This window comes from Pituophis catenifer, unplaced genomic scaffold (genome assembly GCF_029215685.1).
Source record: "Pituophis catenifer annectens isolate HBS135680 unplaced genomic scaffold, rPitCat1.0.hap2 SCAF_2, whole genome shotgun sequence".
NCBI classification, from domain to species: domain Eukaryota; kingdom Metazoa; phylum Chordata; class Lepidosauria; order Squamata; family Colubridae; genus Pituophis; species Pituophis catenifer.
In genome coordinates this window covers 35,130,927-35,149,753 of record NW_027256882.1, presented here as the reverse complement: position 1 = coordinate 35,149,753, position 18,827 = coordinate 35,130,927, and the positions used below count along the sequence as shown (strand labels likewise).

General features: G+C 44.2%; 1 protein-coding gene across 1 annotated transcript in view; it reads left to right on the top strand.

Moving 5' to 3' along the window:
* Nucleotides 1-18,827, top strand: part of LOC139312110 (regulator of G-protein signaling 2-like) — a 47,444-nt gene that overhangs the window by 12,178 nt on the left and 16,439 nt on the right. Inside the window, exons 2-3 of the mRNA XM_070936649.1 lie at nucleotides 6,340-6,756; nucleotides 14,978-15,063. Of these exons, the coding sequence (XP_070792750.1) occupies nucleotides 6,340-6,756; nucleotides 14,978-15,063 (503 nt within the window). The remainder of the gene's footprint in view (nucleotides 1-6,339; nucleotides 6,757-14,977; nucleotides 15,064-18,827) is intronic.

Genomic DNA, 18,827 nt, shown 5'->3' with positions numbered 1-18,827 from the left:
GAGTCTGTGGAGGCCGAAAATGGCCTGTTTGCCAACTTCCGGTCCCACCGGTTGTCCAACATCTTCTTAAAAACTTCCAGTGTTGGAGCATTCACAACTTCTGGAGGCAAGTTATTCCACTGATTCATTGTTCTAACTGTCAGGAAATTTCTCCTTAGTTCTAGGTTGGTTCTCTCCTTGATTAGTTTCCACCCATTGCTTCTTGTCCTGCCCTCAGGTGCTTTGGAGAATAGCTTGACTCCCTCTTCTTTGTGGCAGCCCCTGAGATATTGGAACACTGCTATCATGTCATCCCTTTTTGATTTTGAGTCACACAGTTATTTATTACTTTCCCCATCATTCCCAGCTCCACCGCACATCTATTAGAGTGTGTATCAGAGCGCAATAGAAAAAGAAGAAGAAAAAATAATACTGATAATGAGTGGAATATAATTCCGCTCGAAATGTTTTTCAGATGCCAAGATTCCACCAAATAATTTTTGAATTAGCTTCTGGAAGGAGTCGCTGCTTTGGACCGATTCCCATCATAAGAGCAAATGGATGGACTCCTTGCAGGCCATAAATTTGTATGACTCTTTCCCAGAAGAGAGACAATTTAGAGGCAGGGTAGGGAGCGTAGCTTGAACAAGTCCAATTGTCCCAGCTTTCTAAGCATCCGTCTTCAGGCTTTGCACAAAGTTGGCAGCCGGCCGATGAAATAAGGGAGCCTCTGAGTTTCTACACAGTGCCACTCAGCTCCCTTTTTTCTGCACGTACAGGTAGTCCTCCACTTACAACAGTTCATTTAAGTGACCGTTCAAAGTTACAACGGCACCAAAAGAGGGGACTTATGACCAGTTTTCACACTTAACGACTGTTGCAACATCCCCATGGTTGCGCGATCGAAACTCAGATGCTTGGCAAGCGCTTCATATTTATGACGGTTGCAGTGTCCCGGAGTCACGTGATTGGCTTTTGTGACCTTCTGACAAGCAAAGTCAAACGGGGAGTCCAGATTCGCTTCAGAACCGTGTTATTAGTTTAACAAAAGTGGTGATTCGCTTAACAACCGCGGCAAGAAAAGTCGTAAAATGGAGCAAGTTCACTTAACAAATGTCTCACTTAGCGACATAAACTTTGGGCTCCATTGTGGTCGTAACTTGAGGACTACCAGTATTTGGGGTTAGGAATCCAACAACACGCATAACCAGAGTAACATCGTGCAGCGTGAAGTGTCTCTGTTCAGGCTGGAAGCCAGCACTGCCCTTTCCCAGGAACTCTGTCTCTTTCCCCTTCCTTGGAGTGAGTGTGTTTTTCTGTTGTTTTCTCAAAAGAGTCCACAAGCTGAACCTATCCGCCCTAACTCTGCTAATGCCTCTCTTGCATGTGGATGACACTGTTTAATTACATCGCCACTGGTGTCCACATTAATAGGTAAAGGTAAAGGTTCCCCTCGCACATATGTGCTAGTCGTTCCTGACTCTAGGGGGCGGTGCTCATTTCCGTTTCAAAGCCAAAGACGTCCAAAGATGTCTCCGTGGTCATGTGGCCGGTATGACTAAATGCCAAAGGCGCATGGAGCGCTGTTACCTTCCCACCAAAGATGGTCCCTATTTTTCTACTTGCATTTTTTACGTGCTTTCGAACTGCTAGGTTGGGACAAGTAACGGGAGCTCATTACGTGGCACTAGGGATTCGAACTGCTGAACTGCCGACCTTTCGATCGACAAGCTCAGCGTCTTAGTCACTGAGCCACTGCACCCCATTAAAGAAGATATCAAAAAAGCAAGGATTTCTTTCCACTCTGGAAAGCCAAGCTCTTACAGTGCCTTTTCCTGCTCTTTCCCTGTACAGGTAGTTCTCGACTTACGATCACAATTGAGCCCCAAATTTCCGTGGCTAAGTGAGACCGTTGTTACATTTTGTCCCATTTTACAATCTTTCTTGCCACAGTTGCTAAGTGAATCACTGCAGTTGTTAAGTTAGTAGCACGGTTGCTAAGTGAATCTGGCTTCCCCATTGACTTTGCTTTGTGAGAAGGTCGTAAAAGGGGATCGCAGTGACCCCCCCAGGATGCTGTCACCGTCATAAATATGAACCAGTTGCCAAGCATCTGAATTTTGGTCATGTGACCATGCGGATACTGCAATGGTCATAAGTGTGAAAAACGGTCCTTAAGTCTCTGTTTTTGTGTGACCACGTGGACACTGCTATGGCCGTAAGTGTGAAAAATGGTCATTAGTTATTTCAAACAGTCACTAAATGAACGGTTGAAAGTCGAGGACTACTTGTATTTTATGGGGACAAATGTCTCAGAGGAAACTTTCATAGGATTATATTTAAATGTGTGCGCTTATATTCTTTCCTTGTGGATCCTTCTCCCCTCTCTTTCCTCTCTTCTTATTTCCATTTTTGGATTTTTAACTCTAAGCTCCCTCAAGCAAGGGCTGCGTCTTTTTTGCTATCAAGTTGAGTTCTTGCTATATTACTAGGAATAATTTTATGGCCCATCTCCATAGCACCACATTCCCATTCAATTCAGGGGGTTCCTTCAAAAAACAATGTAAGGAATCTGCTGAACCAAACCAAAGAACCAGCTAGCTCATCATCCTGTTCCCATAATGGTCATCAGTAACCTTCACCCATATGCCCTAGTACCGTGATGGTGAACCTATGGCATGCGTGCCGGAAATGGCACGCAGACCCATCTCTCTAGGTATGCCAGCCATCGCTCATTGCTCTTCCGGATTCCAGCGCATACATGCGCGCCGGCAAGACGGTCTTTGGGCATGTGGGACCACCGGAAACCGGAAAAGCAGCTCCCTGCCGCGCATACACGTGCCGGGAAACTAAACTTCCAGTTTCTGGTGCACACATCTGCGCTGGCCATCTGGTCTTCAAACACACATGCACGCCAGAAGCCAGGTGACCAGCGCATATGTGCATGCCGGAAAACAGAAGCTCAGCTCTTTCGGTTTTTGGCACTCCCACATGTGCATGCCGGGGAGCTGCTCGTCCAGTTTCCAGCACTCCCCTGTGCATGTGTGCGTGCTCCTGTTTCGGCACTTGGTGCCGAAAAGGTTTGCCAACACTGCCTTAGTATATGGCCCCTAGGCCTGAAGTAAAGGCCAGTTTGATTAGTAGCGATTAATAGCCAGGGGGGTGCCTTGCCATTTTATTACCAGTCAGTAAAATATTTTTATTACTTTTTTATATTATATTATATATAATATATATTATATAATAATATTTTTTATATTATATATATATATATATATATATATATATATATATATATATATATATATATATATATATATTTGTTTTCTCAGGTTTTGCAGGGGGTTTGTATGTAGGTCTTTGGTTATTCGGGTCTTCTCCCACGTAAAATTGGAAGTGTCTTGGCGACGTTTCGACGAAGTCTCATTCGTCATCTTCAGGCTGGTGTTCTCGGCTTCGTGCTTCCAGGAGCAATGGAAGCACGAAGCCGAGAACACCAGCCTGAAGATGACGAATGAGACTTCGTCGAAACGTCGCCAAGACACTTCCAATTTTACGTGGGAGAAGACCCGAATAACCAAAGACCTACATATATATATATATATATATATATATATATATATATATATATATATATATATATATATATATTTGTTTTCTGAGGTTTTCGCGGGTGTTTGTATGTAGGTCTTTGGTTATTCGGGTTTTCTCCCGTGTAAAATTGGAGGTTTCTTGGCAACGTTTCGACGAAGTCTCATTCGTCATCTTCAGGCTGGTGTCTTCGGCTTCTTGCTCCTAGAAGCACGAAGCTGAAGACACCAGCCTGAAGATGACGAATGAGACTTCGTCGAAACGTTGCCAAGAAACCTCCAATTTTATGCGGGAGAAAACCCGAATAACCAAAGACCTACACATTATATATATATATATATATTATATATAATATAATATAATATAATATAATATAATATAATATAATATAATATAATATAATATAATATAATTAATATAATTAATATAATATAATATAATATAATATAATATAATATAATATAATATAATATAATATAATATAATTAATATAATATAAAAAGGGACATGGTGGCTCAGTGGCTAAGACGTTGAGCTTGATCAAAAGGCTGGCAGTTCAACAGTTCGAATCCCTAGTGCCGCATAACAGGGTGAGCTCCCATTACTTGTCCCAGCTTCTGACAACCTAGCAGTTCAAAAGCATGTAAAAAATGCAAGTAGAAAAATAGGGACCACCTTTGGTGGGAAGGTAACAGCGTTCCGTGCGCCTTTGCCATTTAGTCATGCCAGCCACATGATCACGGAGACGTCTTTGGACAGCGCTGGCTCTTCGGCTTTGAAACGGAGATGAGCACCACCCCTTAGAGTTGGGAACGACTAGCACATATGTGCGAGAGGAACCTCTACCTTTATATTATAATATTTTATAACTGTTGAGCCAGCGGTGTGCTGCAGCTGCCGAAAAAGCCAACAGAGTTCCATTAGTGAGATTCCAATGGCACAGTACTATTAATTATGGCTTTCTCTGCCCATCCTTGAGTTGTTGGGGAACTAGATAGCACGAAACTGGCTCTCCCTGTTGCCAGTCCTTTTCGTGCCTCTGTTATTTCTATTCTCAGTCATTAGCAGTCACTTGACTCCCCTTCAAAATAGTGATAGATGAAGCCTGGCCCATTTGATACACCTTGAGGCTGACTGTGCATAGTGTTGGAGTAAGGAGAGAAATACCACTTCAGCACCTGCACAGCTAATGGAGTCTTTGGGATGTCTCCTTCATGAGTCAAGCAAAAGGTGAAGGCAACCTCCAAAGGCAGAATTACAAACAGTGATATCACAAACAGGGAGTGTTTGTGGCATGATTTAAGTGCAAGCAGGGACACGGCCAGATAAAAACAAGCCACAATGCCAATATCAAGGATCTGGGTAAACAGATATGTCATTAGCAAGTACTGGAAGCTTCTGAGGCTCAGCGCCAGCCACAAATAAGCGAACAGGGAGTTCCATAACTCAGGCACTTATATGAGGAATGGCTCTTCTGGATTCTTATTTGGTGAATCATGAGCCAATGTGACAGTCTCAAGAGGAACATATCCATCAGGACTGGGGGCGATACGATAGCCTTGGCAACCCCTTAGATATTAGATATAATCTAAGGGGTTGCCACAAAGAAGAGGGGGTCAATCTATTCTCCAACACACCTGAAGGCAGGACAAGAAGCTGATAGAAACTAATCAAGGAGAGAAGCAACCTGGAACTAAGGAGAAATTTCCGAACAGAGAACAATTAACCAGTGGATCAACTTGTGGGTTCCCCGACACTGGAAGCTTTTAAAGAAAGGACTGGACAGTCATTTGTCAAAAATGGTATAGGGCCGTGATGGCGAACCTATGGCATGCAGAGCCCTCTCTGTGGGCACGCGCGCTGTCGCCCCAGTTCAGCCACCTGGTTGTCGGGTTTCCAACGTGTGCATGCACGCCAGCCAGCTGGTCATCAGGTTTCTGGCGCTCGCGCGCACATGGACAAACTCACCTTCCGGTTTGGGCACTCTGTGCCTAAAAGGTTCGCCATCACTGGTATACAGTTTCCTGCTTGATCAGGAGATTGGACTAGAAGAGCTCCAGGGTCCCTGCCAACTCTGTTATTCTGTTATTTATAAATTATTTATATATGTCTAGTACTACATTAATATCATTTACATTATAAAAGAGACCCCCCCCAACATATTACCTTGTGTATATTTTGTGCTTTAAATATTAATCTATCTTAAATTCTTACTTATTTTTAATCTACAGCACACTCCCATAGATACAATATTACATTTTGTGCATTCTGTGCCAGCTCTTAGCCACCTCACAGGTTTCTTGTTTATTTTTGCATCCCCGATAAATAGAAGTAGGCATTCGAATGTTTTCCCCACGTCCCAGTGGGTCATCTTGTGCACCCCTGGTAAGTGCGTATCAGGAGTGAAATGCTCCCGGATCAGACCGGATCGCCCAATCTGGTAGAGATCTTGGCTGGTGGTTCGGCGATCCGGTAGCGATGGTGGAGCAAAGCTCCACCCACCCACCCGGGTGTCATTACTTCCTGGTTTTAACCAGGAAGTAATGTGTTTTTTACCTTCTACGTATGCACGCAGTGTGTGAGCTTCTGAACCGGTAAGGAAGGTAAGTAGATGTCACCCCTGGTGTGTACCCCATTTTGCAGACAGAGTTTCCTGCTGGAACATGTGTGTGTGTGGACTAGAAGACCTCCAAAGTCCCTTCCAACTCTGTTATTCCATCTTTGAGGATGTTCAAGTACCGTACTAAAACGTTGTTCTCCTCCATCTAGATGTTGAGTCCCCTCCAGAAGTGCGGCTCGGAAGGTTGTCTCCTAGAATGTGACTTCCTGCCATGGCACCGGAGCGGCCTTCGGAAGCAACATCAGAGCTGTGAGGATCCGGAGCCGAGGAACGACTGTGAAAATCAGGAGAAACCTTCCACCCCAAGCATTCGTTTAGATGACACCGAAGTGGTCAACTGTCCTCAGTTCCCGCTTCAAGACCCAGGAGGGTTCTGGCGCTCTCGAAGCGAGGGACGTTTGGATCAACAAGGGGCACCATGCCAAAGGGGGACTGAGGAAGGGGACAAAACAGGAAGTGGGTGGAGCTTGCCATCCCCCAAATCTTTGAGGAAAGAGCGGCAACTGGGCGAGAAAGTGGCAGCAGCAAAGCAACACCTAAGGAATTTCTTTGGAGGATCAAGCAAAGTCAGTGGAACTTATGCTTTCTTACTAACCCTCTTACTAATGGTCTGTAGAGATTCTCAGTCATCCAGATCACGGCTGTCCCCAATGCTTAAAGCATTGTAAGCCGCCCTGAGTCTCCAGAGAAGGGCGGCATATAAATCAAATTTAAAAAAAAAAAAAGGTGCTTTTTCAGGAGGCAACTGGACTTCCTTGTTTTTTCCTTTGAGGATGTTTCGCTTCTCATCCAAGAAGCTTCTTCAGCTCTGACAGGATAGTGGGGAATGGAAGGATTTATATTCCTTGTAGACAAGCTGGCCGTTTGCATCCTTTTAGAGGGTCGTTGAAGCACTTGGAGGTTTATCTGTGTCCTCAGGGTCACCTGAAGTAGTGCAAATGGTTCCTGTAGTCTGCAATTTTTCCTCCTCTGGAAATCCATTCCTACTCCCACACCATTCAAAGGGTGCTCATCCCAAATTGGATAGCTAAAAGTCTGTAGAGATTCTCCGTCGTCCAGGTCATGGTTGTCCCAAAGGTTGTCCCATGCCTGCTTTTTCAGGAGGCAGCCGGACTTTCTGGTTTCTTCTCTTTGAGGATGTTTCGCTTCTCATCCAAGAAGCTTCTTCAGCTCTTGACAGGATGACCAACTGTCTGCAAGGAACATAAATCCTTCCATTCCCCACTATCCTGTCAGAGCTGAAGAAGATTCTTAGATGAGAAGCGAAACGTCTTCAAAGAAAAAACGGAAGTCCAGTTGCCTCCAGTTAAGCTAATTCGTGCTTAGTGCAATGTCTGAACCAGGTCGTTTGTCTCCTTCTATAACAGTGTTTCTCAACCTTGGCTGCTGGACGATGTGTGGACTTCAACTCCACTCTTCAGCTAGCTCTGCTGGCTGGGGAATTCTGGGAGTTGAAGTCCACACATCGTCCAGCAGCCAAGGTTGAGAAACACTGTTCTATAAGAAGGAGGGAAGCTCCTTTTGATCCGGCTAGAACAATCCTGGCCATCCCAATCCTGTTTCTCAATCCTGGCCATCCCTTTTCTCAAGAGGCAGCTGGACTTTCTGGTTTTTCTTTGAAGACGTTTCACTTCTCATCCAAGAAGCTTCTTCAGCTCTGACGGGATAGTAGGGAATGGAGGGATTTATACTTCTTGCAGACAGCTGGTCGTTTGCATTCTTTTAATTTAAACCTCCAAGTGGCCTCAACGACTTGTCAAAAGAATGCAAACGACCAGCTGTCTGCAAGGAGTATAAATCCTTCCATTTCCCACCATCCAGTCAGAGCTGAAGAAGCTTCTTGGATGAGAAGCGAAACGTCTTCAAAGCCTCTTGAAAAAGCACCTTTGGGACATCTTTCTAATGCTTTCTTTCTCCTTTTCAAACCCCTCCCCCCCAAAAAAATTCAAGCCCAGATCTTTTTTTTTTTGGCCTATCCATTATTTTATTTTGTTTTAGTTTGCTTGTCTAAACATCCAAGTGTCTTTATTCCCACTGGTTTTAATCTCTGGAATTTGCTGCTGTGTAAAATGTATCCTGTTAAGATTAAATAGCTCATAATTAATGATCAAGGAAAAGGTTATGGTCGAGGGCCTGGGATACAGAACTCGGAGGTTTTCCCCGCAGAGGCTAGTGGATTACTCAGAGAGACCGTGACGCCTTCTCTTGCCATTCTCCAGCCTTCCTTCCCCCACACCTGATGATGTTTCAAAACAATATTTTAGTTTTAAAAAATTAATAATAAACAAGAAGCCGACATGCTGCAGAACAAAGGGTTCCCCTCCAGCAGAATCTTCATCAGCCAAAATGACTGTGTCCCTCAAGCTGTCAGCGTTCCAGAAAACCCCTGTCAGCCTTGGAAGCCATTTTAGGCCGGAAGCTTCCATGCTGCCACAAGCATTTATACCAAAGAAAATTTGCTGCATAGGTGTCAGTCAAGGAGAATATTTGGTAGCTCAAATCAATGGAGATTCTTAGTCATCCAGGTCATGGTTGTCCCAAAGGTGCTTTTTTTACAAGAGGCAAATGGACTTCCTGGCTCTGAGCTGAAGAAGCTTCTTGGATGAGAAGTGAAACGTCTTCAAAGAAAAAAAAAACCCTCTTGTGGGGGTGGGGAAACACCTTTGGGATTTGTAGCTCAGGGTTGAAATGGGGTGGGGGTGGGGTGCTTGGTGCTCCCTAAATTTGGTTGCTTTCTTGCTGACATTTCATTACCCAAATTAAGTAACATCATCTGGGCTAGTATTCCCATTCGCGTGCCTTCGTTTGACGCCTGTATGTGGTACCAATAAAGGAGAATTTAGGGTTGAAATGAGGGGTCCTAGGCTAGCACTGATGATGTTACCTAGTTGGGTAATCGAACGTCGGCAAGAAAAACAACCAAGCTCAGATGGCACCAAGGACCAAGAAACGAGACAAAGGTTATTTGAGGTTGCAGAGAGCATTGCTGAAGCTGTTCAGGGTGGCAATAAGCAACTTCACAGGGTAAGGTAAAGATTCCCCTCAAATATATGTGCTAGTGGTTCCTGACTCTAGGGGGCGGTGCTCATCTCCGTTTCAAAGCCAAAGAGCCAGCGCTGTCCGAAAACATCTCCGTGGTCATGTGGGCAGCATGACTCAATGCCAAAGGCGCACGGAACGCTGTTACCTTCCCACCAAAGGTGGTCCCTATTTTTCTACTTGCATTTTTTATGTGCTTTCAAACTGCTAGGTTGGCAGAAGCTGGGACAAGTAACGGGGGCTCACCCCGTTAGGCAGCACTAGGGATTCGAACCGCTGAACTGCTGAGCTTTCGATCGACAAGCTCAGCGTCTTAGCCACTGAGCCACTGCGTCCCTACTTCCCAGGGTAATTTCAGGTTTTTTGGTGCCAGCCGTATGCACCACGTCACTGACAACGATGCGATGAATAGAAAAGCCCCAGGCCCAACAGATCTGCGAGATGCTCATGTTGTGTCACAATTCCAAAGGTATCCTCAAACAGGGTTTCTTTAGAGATGCAAGGTAGAAATCTCAGTGGAAAGAAGCCAGTGCGGGGAAGGGGATCGAAAACGGCAAGAAGATGGTAGTCATGGCAGTATGTTTATAGCCCTGCCTGTGTACATCCGTGCAATATTAATGCACTACAAAAGGACTTCAGTTTTGCTTTCCTGAAAACACTTTACCCCAGGAGATGCCAATGGAAAAAAAAAAAAAAAATCGTCTAAAGGAAAAACAGGTCTGGTCCCAGAGCAAAGGAAAAAAAAAAAAATTGGATTTCAACTTGCATAATTTCCTGTCACGCAGAGCTTTGAGCTTTCAGGTCCCAAATGAAAACCCTCTAATTGAAAGCCATCATTTTCAAGCCAGGGGGGAATCACGTAAGTGGAGGAACCATTCTGCCCCTGGGACTCTATGATTCTCGGCCCCCATTTTATATTTGGCATTTGTTGTGTGGCTACCATGGCCAGTCCTTTGTGAAGCAAAGCAGTTCCTTGCTAGCTCAAGGCAGTGTGTGTGTGTGTGTGTGTGTGTGTGTGTGTGTGTGTGTGCGCGCCAGAGGTACGAAGTTCAAATGATATTTTTCCATAACTTCAAGAATAAAAGGATACTTCAGTCTTACTCAGAGTCAGGGTGGATTTGATTTAAATCGAGTTGATTTAAATCACAATTTAAATCATGATTTAAATCACTAGTAAAAAGGCTTGATTTAAATCGACTCGATTTAAATCATAATTTTTAAAGAGCAACTGTCATCTCTGCTCCTCCTTTGACCCACTGTTGACTCACCGATAGTCCCAGTGTTGCAGAATATACAGCCTCATGCTACATAACTAAGCTCCATTTCATGCTGAATAAACTAAATTATTTATGTATCTTAAATAGAAAACTATCTTAACGATAGATTTTTACCCCAAAAGTTTTTTATTAAAATAAATTTGATAAAAATAAAAAAAAATCTGATTTAAATCAAAAAAATCCGATTTAAATCAAAAAAAATCTGATTTTTTGATTTTTTTAAAAAAATCATTGATTTTTATCCACCCTGCTCAGAGTAGACCTAAATCATTTATAACACAACTCATATCTGAGAATGAACCCAGAGTCTAAATTGGTTCCTTAACTATCTGACTACTGACCAGTCTAAGGAAAAGGTTGAGCCATTTTTTTCTATAAAGTAAGTTCCCAGCTGGATAATAACAAAAGTTGGAAGGGACCTTGGAGGTCTTCTGGTCCCACCCCTGCTCAGTAGGAGACCCTACCATTTCAGACATATGTCTATCCAGTCTCTTTTTAAAAACCTCCAGTGATGGAGCACCTCCACTTTGTGAAGGCAAGTCATTCTGCTGGTTAATTGTTCTCACTGTCAGGAAATTACTCCTTAGTTCTAGGTTGCTTCTCTCCTTGGTTAGTTTCCGTCCATTGCTTGTTGCCTTGCCTTTAGGTGCTTTGGAAAATAGGTTGACCCTCCCCCCCTCCTTTTTATGGCAGCCCCTCCAATATTGGAACACTGCTATCTTTTTTTTTCTTTAAGTTGGCCTGTGGGTCATGATTTCTTGTCAAAAGGAAAGTGTTGCAATATTGCTTTTAATCTCGATCTGCAAAATCTCGATCCAAGATGGGATTCTTTGCAAGGTTTAGAAAGCCGAGTTTCTCTTAAAGAGTTTGGGAGAGCAGAATTGACGTACGGTTTCCTGCCTAAGCAGGGGGTTGGACTAGAAGACCTCCAAGGCCCCTTCCAACTCTTGTTATTCTAAGAGAGCAGCGACTAACATTTCTAACATGAATGGATTGTGTTCTGTCCCCATCCCACACACGCACCCCCACAGACAGCCCGGAGTTAATAAGCCACACGACAAAATCTTTGAAGATAAAGCTGGCAGTAACCCAGTGGTTAGCTGCCAATTCAGACTTTACTCACACAAAACAAAGATTAGACTGCAAGCATTCCGATAAAGCAGTCAAAGTTTCCGCAATACAAGGATTAGTCCAAATGCAGTCCGACAAGGCAGGCAGAAGTCCAATAACGCAGAGATCATGGATTATTTCTAGTTTTTGCTCGTCACAAACTGAACCGGCCACCACACCCACATTTATATCCTGTGGGGTGTGGTCCAGTGATTCAGCTAATCTCTGGCACGCCTTCCCCTCTGCTGTGCACGCTTCTCCCTGCGCCACTGCCGAGGGTCCAGCCAGCACTTATCTCCCTTGTCGCTGTCCACCTGTGGCTGCGGGGACGTACTTGGCTCTGGGCCTATCTTTTGGCCTTCGGTGTCCTCCGGAGGCATTGCCAGAGAGGAGGGTCCTGGAGAGGGAGGCCTTGCCAACTCCTCTCCCTCACTCTCAGAGTCTGCATCGATAGCCCAGGCTCAGGCAACGGAGCCACAACAGATTGGCACATATTTGTATGTCCCTCCTCCTCCCCCCCAAGCAGGACTGAGATTCCTTGATTGCTGTGGTTTTCTGAAAATGAATGTATTTTATGTCTATAGAGATTCTTAGTCATCTAGGCCGTGGTTGTTCCAAAGATAGTTTTTCAAAAGGCAGCTGGACTTTCTTGTTTTTCTTTGAAGATGTTTCACTGCTCATCCCAGAAGCTTCTTTAGGTCTGACTGAATGGTGGGGAATGGAAGGATTTATAAACTCCTTGCAGACTGCTGGTCATTTGCATTCTTTGAGGGAGCCGTTGAGGCCACTTGGAGGTTTATCTGTGTCCTCAGGATCACCTGAATAGTGCAAATGGGTATAGAGCCTTCTTGGAACTGCTGAAACGTCTGCGTTGTTGACTGGAGATAGATGATGCCGTATCCCTCCCCCTCTATACATCCTCCCATTCCCCACCATCCAGTCAGAGCTGAAGCTTTTTTGGATGAGAAATGGAAAATCTTCAAAGAAAAACAAGAAAGTCCAGTTGCCTCTTGAAAAAGCACCTTTGGGACAACGCATTGTATGCATGGAAAAAGGTGGGTGGGGACAAGCTTTTTCTCAAAGGAGATTTTGGGGCAAGGGGAAAAGATTTTTCTGTGCTTCTCGTTCCCTAAGCTAATAAGATGTTTACAAGTTAAGGCTCATGTTTCTCACCTGACAGTGGCAGGAAACGATGCAGTTTTCAGCAACTTTGATTAAAAATTTGTTCAGAGGCTGCCTTCAATTGCCCATCTCTGTTGTGGAATGAAACATAGGGCAGTAAATCAAAACCCCTGTGAAAACCTTATAACCCACGTGATTCTCGGTAAATTTCAGGGGAAGCCCATTATGTGTGAATTATCACAAATGAGCACTGGATGCAAATTCTGAACATATATACATTTTGGTAATCTGCTGAAAGAGCTCTCATTCAGAATGTTTGAAAAGGAATCTCATCCACAAGGATTTTTCACATGGTGATCAGCAAGATATTCATGCCGACTTCTTTGTATGTTTTTAGTAGATGGGTAAAAATGTTTGAATTCCCACTATACAGTAGTGGCCAAAATTGTGGAAACCTTTTGGGAAAAGTGTAATTTCTAAAACTAGCTAATATCACCACTTTTGTTTTTGGAGTAGTACCATAAAATTATATATATATCAATGGAAAGATAATTTAATCAAGGATGTAATGCAATAACTTTTAGGAAGGATTTGCTATTAGAATAGCAGTTACAGTGTAAAGAAGAAAAGTGAAACATGTAGAAAAAACGAGATATACAAAAATTATCACCGTAGAAAAAACGAGATATTCAAAAATTATCACCATGTCAGTTAATATGTAGTTGGGTAACCTTTAGCATGAATGACGGCCTTACAACATCTTCCCATGGAGTGAACCAAGTCTTTTAGTTCTGCAGCTGTTCTAATGTGAAACCAAGATTGAATGATTGCTTCCGTTAACTGGGTTTTATTGCTGGGTCGCTCCATAGATTTTCAATTGGGTTAAGTTAAGGTCTGGGCTATTCCCAGGCCATTCCAGCAGTGGAATAGGATTATCTTAAAACTCAAAAAAAAAAAAAAAAGTGGTGTTATTAGCCATCAAACCTCAAAAATAGATTTTTTTCCCCAAAAGGTTTCCACACTTTTAAGCCACTACTGTAGGTAGGTAATCCTCAACTTAAAATTGTAATTGAGCCAGGAATTACGGTTCTTTGTTGGGGTGGTCATTAAGCAAGTCACCGCGTGACTATGTTTTATGACATTTTTTGTGGCGATCATAAATGCCGCGGTTGTGACGTGACTCCATTTTACCCAATGGGCATTTTTGGTTGGAAATCAGATGTAAATGCTGAAAACCAGCAAAAAAAAAACCACAAACATTAAAAATCATGGCCACACGACTGCGGGATGCCTCAAATGGCTGTAAAGGCAAACTAGTTGCCAGGAGTCGAAAATGTTGTCATGGGACCGCAAGGTGGTTTGTGTGCCACCACTGTAGCTCTGAAATCAGGTTGCGAATAGCTTTTGAGGACATCATGGCCGGCTAAGGAATTCTGGGAGTTGAAGTCCACCCCTCTTCAAGGTTCAAGGCCAAGGTTTGAGAAACACGTCTCTAAATCCTGATTGGAGAGAATTTTCAGTTGGTATTATTGAAACCATTTCATTTCAATGTGTCTCTGTAGGGTTGGAGGGAGGCATGTGAGTTTCTCTGTCCTTCAGCTAGCTCTGTACTTGGACAGCCATTGTTCTGAACTCCACTTTGCGTGTTTTCAAGGTCTGGAAAATCTGAACAAAGCCTGAAGTTTGTCTGTGACAGGCCACTTGCTTAATTATTAATTGAGTAGTGCTGGGGCTGTCTCTTTTAAGGGTTTATTTATTCAAAGCAAGCATGTCCTGCATTTCAGCTAGATAAGTAAAGATAAATAAAGAGACACAGATCCTGCCACTAGACTAACTATTTAAAAAGACATGACATAAAGGGAAGACAAGGAAGGGGAGGGGTGGAAGTATTTGCCTTCCCTGATTTATTGCAAAGAGCCATCTTCTTCTAAAGACTTGGAAAAGCCTAAAGATGGTGTCAACTTACAAATGCCCTCGGCTTGGGTCTTGATAAATCAGACACTGACTTCAGCAGGTGCCTTGGAGTTCCAAGGTTGGCATTTAAAGACTACCAGATCTGGACTGTAGGCCTCTGCAGAGCCACTAGAGGGCAGCAGCAAGATATGGAAACTCAATCTCTGTTCCCACCTATTGGTCATCCAGATATCTGCAGCCTGGATCCCGTAGCCTTGAGAGTTGGCTGGGAGATGCCCTTTAGGCTCAAATCTTGTTTTTTGTTTTTTTTTTGTGTGTGTTTCAGTCACTAGCCTCCAGTGTGGAATCGGACATAGGGTCAGACTGCGATGGCAGCCATCAGAACGCACAGCAGAAGCAAAAACGTCCCCGGTGAGTGTCAGTGGAGCTGGATTTAATTGCTGGATTTCAAGCTATAAACCTCAAAATAGCCTTTAAAACTATGTCTTCTTCCTGGGCGTGTTCTCTCCCCCCCTCCCTCCCTCTCTCTCTCCTCTCTCCTCTCTCTCTTTTTCTCTCTCTCTCTCACCCCTCTCTCTCTGTCATCTCTCTCCCCCCTCTCATCTCTCTCTGTCATTTCTCTCCCCCCTCTCTTTATCTGTCTCTCTCTCATCTCTTTCTCTCTCTGTCTGTCATATCTCCCTCCCTTCCCCCCTCTCTCTTTCTCTCCTCTCTTTTTCTCTCAGCCCTCTCTCTCTCATCTCTCTCCCCCCTCTCATCTCTCTCTTTCATCTCTCCCCCCTCTCTTTATCTCTCTCTCATCTCTTTCTCTCTCTGTCTCTGTCATAACTCCCTCTCTCTCTTTCTCTCCTCTCTCTTTTTCTCTCCCCCCTCTCTCTCCTCTCTCTCCCCCCTCATCTCTCTCTCTCATCTCTCTCCCCCTCTCTTTATCTGTTTCTCTCTCATCTCTTTCTCTCTGTCTCTGTCATATCTCTCTCCCTCCCTCCCCCTTGCCTCCCTCCTCTCTCTTTTTTTCTCTCTCTCACCTCTCTCTCTCTCATATCTCTCTTCCCCCATCTCTCTCTCTCATCTCTCTCCCCCCTCTCTTTGTCTGTCTCTCTCTCATCTCTTTCCCTCTCTCTCTCTGTCATATCTCCCTCCCTCCCTCCCTCCCTCCCCCTCTCTCTTTTCTTGCTAAAATTTCAACATTACTTTGCCCTAGAGTTTAGAGAGAGGGACTGGCCCAAGGTCACCCAGCTGGCTTTGGGCCTAAGGCAGGTCTAGAACTCCCAGTCTCCTAGTTCCTAGCCTGGTGAATACCTGTAAATATCCGCTACACCTCTTATCTCTGAGCCTCCAAGTTGTAAATTCTGTATCTGTAAAAACAGAAATCATCAGTTCTGGCCAAGCTATACCTGATTGTAAACCTGGGTGGGGAAAAAAAACACCTCCTCTAGTCCAACTAGGTTATGCCAGATATGCCCATTAATGTGATTGAAGGGAACTATCGTCCAAACAACCTGGAATTCACCAGTTTAGGAAAGGCTGATGTAGATAAAGTAGTTTGAATGTTCTTTTTTTGGGGAGGAGGGGGAAGATAATGTAAATATATCTCATTTCGTCCTGCTGTGAATGGCCTCAGTGCAGATTTTCCTTCAGCTTGATAAATGAGTGTTTATCTCTCCATCTCCTAACAGCCCTGGAATATCTAATATTAATCCTCCTGATATAGAAGATATCTCAAATGAATCATTTCACCATACAGTACTTTATTTGAGATTGCGACAGAATGATGGTTCCGTCCACCATAGGACCACCATTCCCCATTGCTAGGAAAAGCCTAAATCCTCTCAGTTCTGCTTTTTAAAAATAGAAAATTATGCATACATATACCTGTGTATATAGGGACGCGGTGGCTCAGTGGCTAAGACGCTGAGCTTGTCAATCGAAAGCTCGGCAGTTCAGCGGTTCGAATCCCTAGTGCCGCGTAACAGGGTGAGCTCCCGTTACTTGTCTCAGCTTCTGCCAACCTAGCAGTTCGAAAGCATGTAGAAAATGCAAGTAGAGAAATAGGGACCACCTTTGGTGGGAAGGTAACAGCGTTCCGTGCGCCTTTGGCGTTTAGCCATGCCGGCCACATGACCACGGAGACGTCTTCGGACAGCGCTGGCTCTTCGGCTTTGAAACAGAGATGAGCACCGCCCCCTAGAGTCAGGAATGAGTAGCATATATATGCGAGGGGAATCTTTACCTTTACCTTACCCTGTGAAGTTGCTTATTGCCACCCTGAACAGCTGCAGGAGTGCTCTCTGCAACCTCAAATAACCTTTGTCTCTTTTGATCACCGCCCCCTAGAGTCAGGAACGACTGGCACATATGTGCGAGGGGAACCTTTACCTTTACCTTTATACCTGTATATACCTGCAGACAATACATCTAGAGCTCTGTGTGTGGATTTTTTTCCCCCTTAATCTTTCAATGCATTAAAAGAACAATCTTGCAACAATGTGGAGCTATATTAGATGTGTGTGTTTAACCCAATCTGACCTGTGACCCTGGATATTGATTTACAAACTCTAGGTATCTTAAGTTGCTTTAGGAAAACAAAACCAAAGCACTTTGGATACATAGAAGCCCTGCCCTTGCCCTTGAGTGCTTCAGGAGTAGATAACTGATATATAAATCAAACACTGGGACAAATAAATGTAATTCGGGTTATCATCTTTGTGGCTTCTAAGAAAGAGGAAGTAGATAAATTACTAAGTCAATAACTGCTAGGGTAATACAATCTTACAGATAGGAAATGACATTCTCGTCATCTAATCTTCTGTGGCCAATCCTTGTTATACCTCACAGGCCTGTGAGGAACAACTAAGGGTTGATACGCAAATGTGTAACTCTATTTTAATGGCTATGGAGGGTCTGATACAATGGTGGGATTCTACCGGTTCGAACCGGTTAAGGCGAACCGGTAGCTCTGACAGTCAGCTGGGAGCAACCAGTTCATCCTGACGATCAGATGGGCCCGCCCGCCCACGCTATTTTCCTACCTTTATCTCCTCAGCTGATTTGCGTGGCAAAGCCGATTGCCATGCGAATCAGCTGTGTTTCTCCTCCGAAGAAACCCAGAAGTGAAGATTTCTTCAAACTGCGCACACGCACACAGCGAAGCGTGCGATCACCGAACCGGTTTTTAAACCAGGAGGATCCCACCCCTGGTCTGATATGACTGAATGGCTGACGACCACAAGGATGGAAATTCTGAAATCCTCTAGGCCAGAGGTTGGGAAATATGGTCCCTTTATGACTTGTGGACTTCAACAATTGTGGACTTCAACTCCCGGAGCATGGCTGACTCAAGAATTCTGGGAGTTGATTTTTACAAGTCATAAAGGAGCCAAGATTCCCCATCCCTCATCGAAGTCATGGTTGTCCCAACGGGGCTTTTAAAAAGGCAACTGGACTTTCTTGGGGTTTTTTTCCTCTTGAAAATGGTTTCGCTTCTCATCCAAGAAGTGAAGAAGCTTGTTGGATGAGAAACAAAACATTTGTAAGGAAAAAAAAAATTCAAGAAAGTCCACTTGCCTTTTGAAAAGCGTCTCCTTTAATAGGGCTTGGTCAGGGGTGAAATCCAGCAGGTTCTGGAGAACCGGTAGCAGAAATTTTGAGTAGTTTGGAAAACTGGCAAATGCTACCTCTGGTTGGCCCCAGAGTGGGGAGGGAATGGGGATTTTGCAATATCCTTCCCCTGGAGTGGGGTGGGAATGGAGATTTTATTATTTGTTTGTTTGTTTGTTTTGTCAACAAGTACAAGGAAACAAGTAACTGTATAGACACAGACATGGACACATGAAAAAAATTGGCACAAATAAAAGGATATAAATAGGCAAAGCATAGCCATAAACACATAGAATGCTTACATATAAATGGGGACAGTAGGACAGGGACGGTAGGCACGCTGGTGTGCTTAGGCACACCCAGTGGTGGGATTCTGCCGGTTCTAGGGGGTTCGGCCGAATCCTTTGTTAAATTGCTGGCTCACCCCGCCCCTTGCCCCGCCCCTCCGCACCACTATTTATTGCCAATAAATAGTGGTGGGCGAGGGGCGGGCGAGCCAGCAATTTAACGAACGGTTCGGTGTTTTTTTGTAATTTTATTGGCCCGCGGAGCTTCAGCATAGGCTAATTAGCCCCTTG